General features: G+C 44.9%; 1 protein-coding gene across 1 annotated transcript; it reads left to right on the forward strand.

The window, feature by feature from the left end:
* Positions 1–1,820: 1,820 nt before the first annotated feature.
* On the forward strand, positions 1,821–9,976 carry rbm7 (RNA binding motif protein 7). The gene is made up of 5 exons (XM_038778840.1): positions 1,821–2,033; positions 2,522–2,684; positions 3,763–3,856; positions 5,521–5,623; positions 6,975–9,976. The coding sequence occupies exons 1-5, from the start codon at positions 1,941–1,943 to the stop codon at positions 7,407–7,409; spliced, it is 888 nt and encodes a 295-aa protein (XP_038634768.1). The 5' UTR covers positions 1,821–1,940; the 3' UTR covers positions 7,410–9,976.
* The last annotated feature ends 225 nt before the right edge of the window (positions 9,977–10,201 follow it).

Genomic DNA, 10,201 nt, shown 5'->3' on the forward strand with positions numbered 1-10,201 from the left:
CGCCGTAGGCTCCGGCAAGACGGGCTTAACGAAAATCGTTAAGCCCGCTTGCCGGAGTTAGCGCCGGCTGACGCGTCATATGACGTCAGCCGCGCATGCGCAGTTTGGAAGACTCCAACCCGCGCATGCGCGGGTGACGTCATCGCGTTTTTGCGCGAAACCCGCGCATGCGCGGGCCGGGTTGCCCCTCAGCCGCCCCGCGAATGGATACTGCGGGGCGGCGGAAGGACAAGTAGTGCGCGGGAATCGGGCCCGCTGCCCGCGATCGGTGCCCACCGATCGCGGGCCCATGGCACCCTTGGCACGGCCGTGGTACTGCCGTGCCAATCGGTGCCATGGTTATTAATAGCGAGTTTGTGACGCCGTTTTTACGAACGGCATGACCAGGGGCGAAATTCTCCCCCCCCCCACGACGGGTGGGAGAATAGCGGGAGGGCCTTCCCGACTTTTTTGACGCCCTCCCGCTATTCTCCCACCCCCCCGCCGAAATCCCGACACGAATCGCTGCCGCCGTTTTTTTACGGCCGGCAGCGATTCACAGCTGTTAGAAGGGCCGAAGTCCCAGCCCTTTACGACCTTTTTACGAACGGCAAACACACCTGGTCCTGCCGTTCGTAAAAAACGTCGTGACCACCTGGAAAAAAATAACCATGGCACCGATTGGCACGGCAGTACCACGGCCGTGCCAAGGGTGCCATGGGCCCGCGATCGGTGCCCACCGATCGCGGGCAGCGGGCCCGATGCCCGCGCACTATTTGTCCTTCCGCCGCCCCGCAGTATCAATACGCGGGGCGGCTGAGGGGCAACCCGAACCGCGCATGCGCGGGTTTCGCGCAAAAAACGCGATGATGTCACCCGCGCATGCGCGGGTGGAGTCTTCCCACCTGCGCATGCGCGGCTGACGTCATATGACGCGTCAGCCGGCGCTAAGTCCGACAAGCGGGTTTAACGATTTTCGTTAAGCCCGACTTGTCGGAGCCTCCGACGCCGGGCTGCTAGCCCCGACGGGGGACCAGAATCGGTCCCCCGTCGGGAAGGGGCGCGATGCCGTAAAACCCGCCCGGGTTTTACGGCAGTTTGACGATTTCTCCCGTTTTGGGAGAATTTCGCCCCAGGTGTGTTTGCCGTTCGTAAAAACGGCGGAAAGGGCTGGGACTTCGGCCCATCTAACAGCTGAGAATCGCTGCCGGCCGTAAAAAAACGGCGGCAGCGATTCGGGTCGGGACTTCGGCGGGGGGGTGGGAGAATAGCGGGAGGGCGGCAAAAATGTCGGAAAGGCCCTCCCGCTATTCTCCCACCCGTCGTGGGGGGCGGAGAATTTCGCCCTATGTTCCTCAAGCACTCAGAGCAGAGAATTTAATTTTGAACAGTATTTTTTTAAATCACGCTGATATCCAATAAGCTGTTGCGCATTTTCTAAATGAAAACATGATTTAACATGTTAAAGATAACATGCATGCCAGGCCCTAAAGTCCAGGTTCGAGGGGCGGAAGTGGATGTGATGGTTGGTGACTAGCGGGGCGGAAGTGAGGCGGGGGATAGCGGAACGGAAATAAGGCTGGAGGGGTGATGCGGAAGTGGGATGGGGGTAAGGTAGCAGGACGGAAATGGGGTTGGAGGTGAGCGACGAGCGGGGCGGAAGTATAGCTTGAGGTGGTGACAAGCGGGGAGGAAGGAAGACGGGTGGTGAGTGACTCGTGGGGCGGAAGTGGGGCCTGAGGGTCGGCGCCGTGGGGGAAGGGGCCGAAGGTCGGAGCTAGCGGGGCGGAAGTGGGATCCAGGTCGGAGCTAGCGGGGCGGAAGTGAGGCCCAGATCGGAGCGAGCGGGATGAAAAGAGGCGCCTGATTCGTAATTGGGGTCGAGCGACTTAGCCTACGGGGTTGGGGGGAGGGTAGGGTAGAGGGAACGGGACGGGGGAAGAGTTTGGACTGAAGGCACCATGGGGGTATCGAGCGACGCGGACAAGACATTGTTCGTCGGGAACCTGGATCAGAGAGTGACGGAGGAGCTTCTGTTCGAGTTGTTCCTGCAGGTGGGCCAGGGCCTGTCGAGGCCTCTCCGCCTCGGGGTCTTCCCTTCTCCCGTCCCGACGGTTCCCGCTTGTTCCCCAGGGTAACCTGGGGCTGTTCAAACTCTATCCTGAATTCTCTTCATCTGGTGCGCGCGTTAACTGGGTCAGATTCAAATCTGCCATTTAAACCAGGAGAATGTTTGTGCTGCCAGCGGGAGAAAGTTTCCCAGAGAACAAATTTACAAAAAGAACCCCCTCCCTTTCTGACCAAGAGTCTTCCAGACTCGCCGGGGCTTCTCTCTCCACAAATGCTGCCAGACCTGCTGGGTTTATCCAACCACTTTCTGTTTTTAGTTCAGATTCACTGCTTGGCTTTAACCTGTCTGGTTGCTTCATTAACTCCCCCAGCCACTTTGCAAGTCGATGGCTGTGTGTGTGTATGTGAACTGAAAATGTGTACCCGCTCTCTCTGCGTCTCACTTTCCCCACCCCTTTTGCTGTTTTGCCAGGCTGGCCCACTCCTGGCAGTAAAAATCCCCAAGGACAAGGATGGAAAATCAAAGCAGTTCGCGTTTGTGCATTTCAAACACGTGGAGTCGGTCCATTATGGAAAAGACTTGTTGAATGGGATACAACTGCATGGCAAGGCCATCAAGATCCAGTTCAGATCAGGTGAGGAACGGTTCTCTTTCATGTTTCGCTTTGCAACTTATTTCCTGCTTTTACCAGGCGATGATTCCAATTCTAAAAGCAAGATACTGCGGACGCTGGAAACTGAAACAAAAACACATGATACTGGAAAAACGCAGCATGTTTGAAAGCATCTGTGGAGAGAGAGTAAAGTTAACCTTTATTGTAAATTTGTCACTCTTGATTTTTCCAGATCCGAGAGAATGTAAATCTGTTGCCAGGTGTCCATTATTTGAGCAGGTTGTAGATATTTCTGGTTGCATTTGTTGGAGGTGGATGGGATGGCAGGATAGCACTGTCACTTCACAGCGCAAGGGTCCGAGGTTCGATTCCCGGCTTGGGTCACTGTCTGTGTGGAGTCTGCATGTTCTCCCCGTGTCTGCGTGAGTTTCCTGATTTGCTTGTTAGGTGAATTGGACATTCTTGTGTACCCGAACAGGTGCCGGAGTGTGATAACTAGGGGCTTTTCACAGCAACCTCATTGCAGTGTTAATGTAAACCTACTTGTGACACTAATAACAATTATTATTAGTATTAACGACTGTGCAAAGATTCTTGTCAATATTGCAACCAATAATTTTGTAATTTGACTTAATTTTTTTTGACAATTGACCCAATTTAAAGAGGAGTTTGATATTTTTATCATTGTGGAAATATTTTGGACTTTAAACCAGATGTACCACCATAATTCTGTGCACTCTTGAGCTACTAAGCCATCAGCTGATCTGGTGCTTTGCAAATGGACTGTGATAATGCTGTTACTACCAGTCATAACGTTTTACAACACAGTAAGAGACTTCTTGGCCCATCGTGATTGTTGGGGTATGTCTTCTGCCAGCCATAAATTAGATGCTTTTAATTAGAGTGGAGATGCTGCTTCTGGTTTAAGCTGTTGCGGGAAAGTGGAATGTAAGTGAATTTGCAGGAAAGGCAAGCAGCAACATTGGTCGTTTTCTTCTATTGAGATCCACAGATTTAAAATGTATTTCCTAATGCAGGAAAATTTAAAATCAACTTTTGTATTTAATATTTGCAGTAATTTCCGGTCTTGTTTTCCTAGGCAGTATTCATGAATCTCGGGAAGGAAGTCCCCAGTCTCCGAATTCAACTGCTTCTCTCAGTCCGTACAATTCTAACCAGTTCAGCAATAACCGGTATAGACTTGTCAATTCTTTTATTCTTTGGTTTGTGCGTGATTCGGAATGTAATCTGTTATATCAGACTTGTAAAAATACAATTGCAATCCACTTCATTTGGTGGACCTTGCAAGGGTGTTAGTGCTGCTTTTTAGATTCTGAATATTAGAGTTGTCTTTTCTGTTTTGAATTCCTGAAGTTTTTCTGAGCTAGAGTTGGGAGCCATACTGATTATTGGCATTACTTGTTATATCTGGGGAATTTTGGATGATGTTTGTTTGGCACTTCCATACAATTGTATGACTATCTAGCCGCTGTAATTGTGTGGAAAATCTGACATAAAATCACTGTTTGCGGTTGTCTCAAACCATGTGCATCGCATTCGAAGTTAGTGCCTGCATCACAAGGCGACATTAACAAATGCACCAAATAGAGTTGTCACAACTCTGTTAGGGCCTCACGGTAGCATGGTGGTTAGCATCAATGCTTCACAGCTCCAGGGTCCCAGGTTCGATTCCCGGCTGGGTCACTGTCTGTGTGGAGTCTGCACGTCCTCCCCGTGTGTGCGTAGGTTTCCTCCGGGTGCTCCGGTTTCCTCCCAAAGTCCAAAGATGTGCGGGTTAGGTGGATTGGCCATGCTAAATTGCCCGTAGTGTAAGGTTAATGGGGGGATTGTTGGGTTACGGGTTACGTGGGTTTAAGTGGGGTGATCATTGCTCGGCACAACATCGAGGGCCGAAGGGCCTGTTCTGTGCTGTACTGTTCTATGTTCTATGTTCTACAAGAAACTTGAGACATTGAAGATATTACCAACGGTTAAGAGAATTTCAATACATTCAATCTTAGTTGCCATTAATTTTCATCTCATTATATTCCATGCAGTTCATATGTTGTAAACGTAACTCCATGAATCAGATCTCTTAGATTCTGGAAACAGCTGAAATAGATGTGGGGGGGGGGGGGGGGGGGGTGCAGTGAGCTAAATCCTGCACTTTCTTTCCCAACCGAATAAACATACAAGTTAATTAGGACAATAGAAGTTGGGGATTAGAAGAATGATTTTAAGTTAAAACACCAGGCAGAAGCCTTGGAGGGGGGGAGAGGAGAAGAAGAAAATGTCCAAGTGATAAATGGTGGGATTGTGGAGTATTGGGGCTCTTCCTGTACCAATGCAATTTTGCAGCATTTCTGAATTGTATTTGAACAGATTCTTGCAGTCTGGGACTGTCTACAAAATTATGAGGGGCATAGACGGGGTAGATAGTCAGAGACTTTTTTTTCCCAGGGTAGAGAGGTCAATTACTGGGGGGCATAGGTTTAAACTGTGAGGGGCAAGGTTTAGAGGAGATGTGGAGGCAAGTTTTTTTTTTTTTACACAGCGGGTAGAGGAAACTCATTGCCGGAGGAGCTTGTTGAAGCAGGGACGATAGTGACGTTTAAGGGGCATGTTGACAAATACATGAATAGGATGGGAATAAAGGAATACGGACCCCGGAAGTGTAGAAGATTTTAGTTTAGATGGGCAGCATGGTCGGCGCAGTCTTGGAGGGCCTGTTCCTGTGCTGTACTTTTCTTCTTTGTATATATTTTAGTTCTATTGTTTCTTGGATCCTGTTGTAAAGTGTTCCACCTTTTCTTGTGTGCTCTCTCTTTCTCACCCTGACTCCCACACCCTGTGACAGATTTGGCCGGGGAATGGATAACATTGGCTCTCCAATATTTGCAACTCCCCAGCCTGTACAGAGATCATTCTCTTCACCTGATAGTCTTCAGCGGCAGGTCATGGTAAGTAACGTCACCTTTTCATTAATAATCTTATTTCCTGCCAAGTTTATTGGGATAAAACTATTGAGCCTCAAATGAAATACAGATTTCAAGGTCCAGTATACTACTGTACTCTAATTCAGATATCATACATGTACTTTTTCCAGTAAAATGTCATTTTAAGAACCATTACTCTTTATGAAAGCCCGTTTTTCCCTTTTTATCAATTGCTGTTTGCAGTATGTTTTTCAGTGCTCTCATCCTGAAATTCCCTGCATGAGTACATACCTCCTAAATATTTAAGAATATATTGTTTACATATGCCATATGTAGTTCCAATACCTTCTATCAGGTAACCCCCAGTCTTGTCTTCCTTGGGTTATCTTTGATATCAGTTAAGCATTTTGGGGTTAGCGTGGTTTTTGATTTGCATATGCTTTGACCACTCATGCTATTTGCAGTGTTTCTGGGTAATAAAACGGCTTCATGAACTTGTATCCCCACTTTTACAGGAGTCATTCTTTTTCCTGTTCTATCGGAATTAACTTAAGATATGGGTTCCATCACTTTTTTTTGTTTTCAGCCATGGGATGTGGTCATCACTGACAAGACCAGCAGTTGTTGTCCATCCCTAAGTGCCTTGAACTGAGTGATTTGATGGGGTATTCATTTCAGAGGGCCGTTAAGAGTCAACCACATTGGTGAGCCTGGAGTTACATGTAGGCCAGACCAAGTAAGAGCCAGCTGATTTCCCTCCCAAAAGGGCATTACTGGTCTTGATGAGGGTTTTTTTCTTACAACAATCAATGATAATTGGCATGGTCACCATTACTGAGACCAACTTTATATTTATTAACTGAATTCAAATTCCACCAATTTTTGTGCACTGGGGGTTGTGTCCTCCAAAGCATTAGCTTGGGCCTCCTGGATCATCAGTCCCGTGATTCACACTATGCCACCATCTTTCTTCTGTACTCTCTTTGAAAGGGCTATTTATCCAATTAATCTTACTCCCCTGGTCTTTTTCCATAGCCCTGCAAATTGTTTTTCCAAGTATATATACAATTTTGTTTTCAAAGATTTTGAATCTTTTCCCCCACCATCCTTTCAGGTGGTTGCTGGATTTTAAAGTATTTTCTTTGTCTTTTCTCCTGCTTCTTTTCCAATTGGCTTGAATTTTTAACCTCCGGATGGTAATTTTTCTGCCTGTTGAATCGGTTTATCCTTCCTAGTACTAATCACCTTCAGGTGTTGTATTTGTCAGTTTTGTACCTGCATATAACTTTCATTGATTGTGCTGATTGCTCTCTCCTGTCAGCTCTGATTTTGAATTTTGCAGATTTGAAAGCTTTGATTTTCTTTTAACTTGCAGATGAACAATATGTGGCAGCAACACGCCAGGGGAGGGCAGCAGAATTATAGTTCCTCAATGCAGCAGTCGAATGCCAACAACCGATCCACGCAGCAACAACCCTATCGAGGAGCGCCTTCTAGCCAGCAATCAACGCCTCCGAATTATAACACCCCTGTCCAACCAAGGTCATCCAGTCCAAATTCACGAATTACATGGCAATCGGAAAAATCATCATCTGGCGGCCACAGGCAGCAGGCGCATTCATCCTACCGATCAGATGATGGCCATTTTACTCGAGATGGCCACTTCCAGGATCACAGTCCGGACCAACACTATAGGGGGAGCCGCGAGCCTGAGTCCCAACACGACCAAAGCTCTCACCACAACAGAAGTTGGGATTATGATTACAGGAGGGAGCCCGCTAGAGGCAGCAGACGTCGAAATTGGCAATGAACTGTGATTGGTTGGGTTGGGTTTAAACCCCTTTCCCTCCAAACGATTGGAATTTGAGGAACTGTTCAGTGAAAATGAACTGAACCTGAACACCACCTCCATGGTTTAAAAAATTTTCTATACCTAATTGTAATTTTTTTCACTGGCGAGTTGGGATGCCTGCACAGAAATTCCCTGTTTGTAGAATTTACAACACAGGCCCTTTGGCCCATTTGTCTTTCTGACTCTGTCCCCTCCCCACTGAGATTTATCCAATCCCCTCTTAATGCTCCCCTTTGTCTCAGTAGCTGCTTGTTTAAAAAAAAAAAATCCCTGACTTAATAGTGCTCTGTTTGGGAATTAAGTTATCCAGCTTTCCCAATTAGTTCCTTTCCAATTAATTCCTGTCTCATTCTCATGAACGGCCTGCGTGGGGAGTGGTTGGGCAGCTAGTTCTGCATTGTGTGAGATGTACTTTTTAGAGACAGTATTAAAGTTTCACCAGAGCAAAAAAAAAATGTCAAACATGACACTGTCCCATTCAGACTGCATGCAAGTGGAATCTGCTTGGAGCATACATGCAGATGCAATACTCAAAATTGTGCCAAAATCCATACACAAGCTGTGGATCTTTCAGGAAAAATAAATTGTCGTACAGACCAGCCTTTTACTAGATTTTCCACCCCTCAGTACCTTCTGCTGTTTGATTTCTAGAGGCAATGGCTATTCTTGTTGACCAAAGCTGCCCCGGATTAATCAGAGCTGTGAACAATTGACTTATTAATTGGATTCTCGGCCGGCCTCTAATGCGTACCTCAGAATGTCAGTGCTCTTCCAAACAGTGCTTACTTTTTGTCTAAACTTCTGGCAAGTCCAGATGCAGCACAATGATCCGAAACTGCTCCTCAGCAAACAAGGGATTACTCACACTGACCAGCATTAGACCTACTGACAAAATCGGTTCTTGAACTGGATTCCACTAAATTCATTTACAGCTACATCTGGTAAACTGATTTTAAAATGTGTGATTTGCTCACTGAACCAGGTCCTATTTAAACAGTGTCTGAAATATTGGATTTCTCTTCATAACTTCAGTTCAAACCCAAGTCATTTCTTTTTTTTTTCACAAGAATAGAAGGAGATTTAGATGAGCGAGTTTGAGATGGCAAAGTCCAATAAAGCAATCTGATGAAGTGAGGAATTTCAAGAATGATGGACAAGAATTTTAATCTGAGAGGTTATAAATATGAGCTGTTTCTTGGCTTTACTCATAAGCTAGGATAGAAGTTGTTGAGTGCCGTTTTCCATGTGTTCAGTTTGTAATGTGAGATCAGCGTCCTCCTAATATAATGTCAAACCAGCTCTTATATCGGCGATCAAATCATAAACCACTATTTGGGATGTTTAGGTGCAGGAATCTTGGTCGTGGCTTCGATCCCTGCACTTCATACTAAACAAATAGATAGCACAGTGCCCAGGCAATGGGTAGCGCCTGAGTTTCTATTTGCTCAAGAGTTGTCGCTGTTTTCTGCAAGTATCACAGGATAAATGCAAGCAGTTTATCGCTGTATTACTGCCTTAGAGCAGTGTTGGCCTTCACACTGGCAGTAAGGTTCCTTTTTGGGAGTAGTTCACATGCAGATACATTCTCAATACAGTAAATGTAGAGTGCAGCAGGTATTTTCTGTTGGTATTACACGTTGCTAATTTTTGTCTTTAATTTTCACATTCTTCATGGTATTATTACATCTAACCAAACATTGCATTTTCCCTTGGAAGCTAGCATACTCATTGTTTTTGTTCTGGACTTTAGTTGCAAATGAGGAATTATGTATTCTCTGGTCTTCAGATCACCAGCAAAAAAAAAAGTTATAACGTAAAAGAAACAGTTGAGAATTTGTTTTTAAAAAAGCAAGATTTGTATAGATTTTTTATGTAGCTCTCCTTTTCTTTTTAAAACCTGGATTCTTGGAAAATACTGGAATTTTTCCAGGTTGTACTCCACCTGAGTACATGTTTTTAAAATCCATATTCATCATTTGGTCCCTTCAATTTAATGTTTTCATTTTACCTTTTTGTAATCAAGGTCTTTTGACTTTGTTCCCTTTTAATTTTTGTTTTTGAAATGGGAAAGTTAACTTGCTGGCTAAGAAAGTGGAATTGGAGGAATTTTGAATCCTAGGAAAAATTGCACTGCTGTTTAAATTTTAGTGTTATTTAGCTCTTTGTACAGCTGGTAATTTGTCTGCAAATGTGCAATATTTTTAAATACTTCATCATCCTTTTCTAGAGTAAGATCTGCTTATCAGTTCCTGATAGTATTTGCTCCACAAACCAATTTCTCAATGCCAAATGTAATGTCACCCGATTCTGTATTAATTGACATTGTTCATATAAAGGAAAATATGATTTTCGAATGTATTTTCTTCAGGTTATAAATTGTATTCTAATCCTTTTGTCTGGGAAATTTTACAAATTAATGGTTTTGCAACTTTTATTTTTCTTTCTCCTATGTAATGTTGTGAAGACAGTGCAGCTACTTTTTAAAAACCAGCAACATTTTGCAAGTAAAGTGTTTATCCTCTTCATTGTTTATGCACTTTTTTGGATAAAAGTATGATTTTACATGAATTTATTTGCATTGTGGCCGAGTTTCAAGGCCTCTCACAATGATAATTTCATATGATTCATTGGTCCTGAGATTTTAGTCGTAAGTCCAGGTTTTAGTTTCCTGATGATGTCTTATGCCCTGCAATTTTGGGCTATGTGGATTGGAGTATAAAATTACAATTACATGAATGGATTAAGTAAGA

This window comes from Scyliorhinus canicula, chromosome 19 (genome assembly GCF_902713615.1).
Source record: "Scyliorhinus canicula chromosome 19, sScyCan1.1, whole genome shotgun sequence".
In the NCBI taxonomy this organism is placed as follows: domain Eukaryota; kingdom Metazoa; phylum Chordata; class Chondrichthyes; order Carcharhiniformes; family Scyliorhinidae; genus Scyliorhinus; species Scyliorhinus canicula.

Excerpts from the sequence above, each read along its gene's own strand:
- rbm7 (XM_038778840.1), top strand. The coding sequence starts at position 1,941 with ATGGGGGTATCGAGCGACGCGGACAAGACATTGTTCGTCGGGAACCTG. Across the intron at positions 3,857-5,520 it reads AACCAGTTCAGCAATAACCG|ATTTGGCCGGGGAATGGATA; the intron begins GTATAGACTTGT and ends ACCCTGTGACAG. Across the intron at positions 5,624-6,974 it reads GTCTTCAGCGGCAGGTCATG|ATGAACAATATGTGGCAGCA; the intron begins GTAAGTAACGTC and ends TTTAACTTGCAG.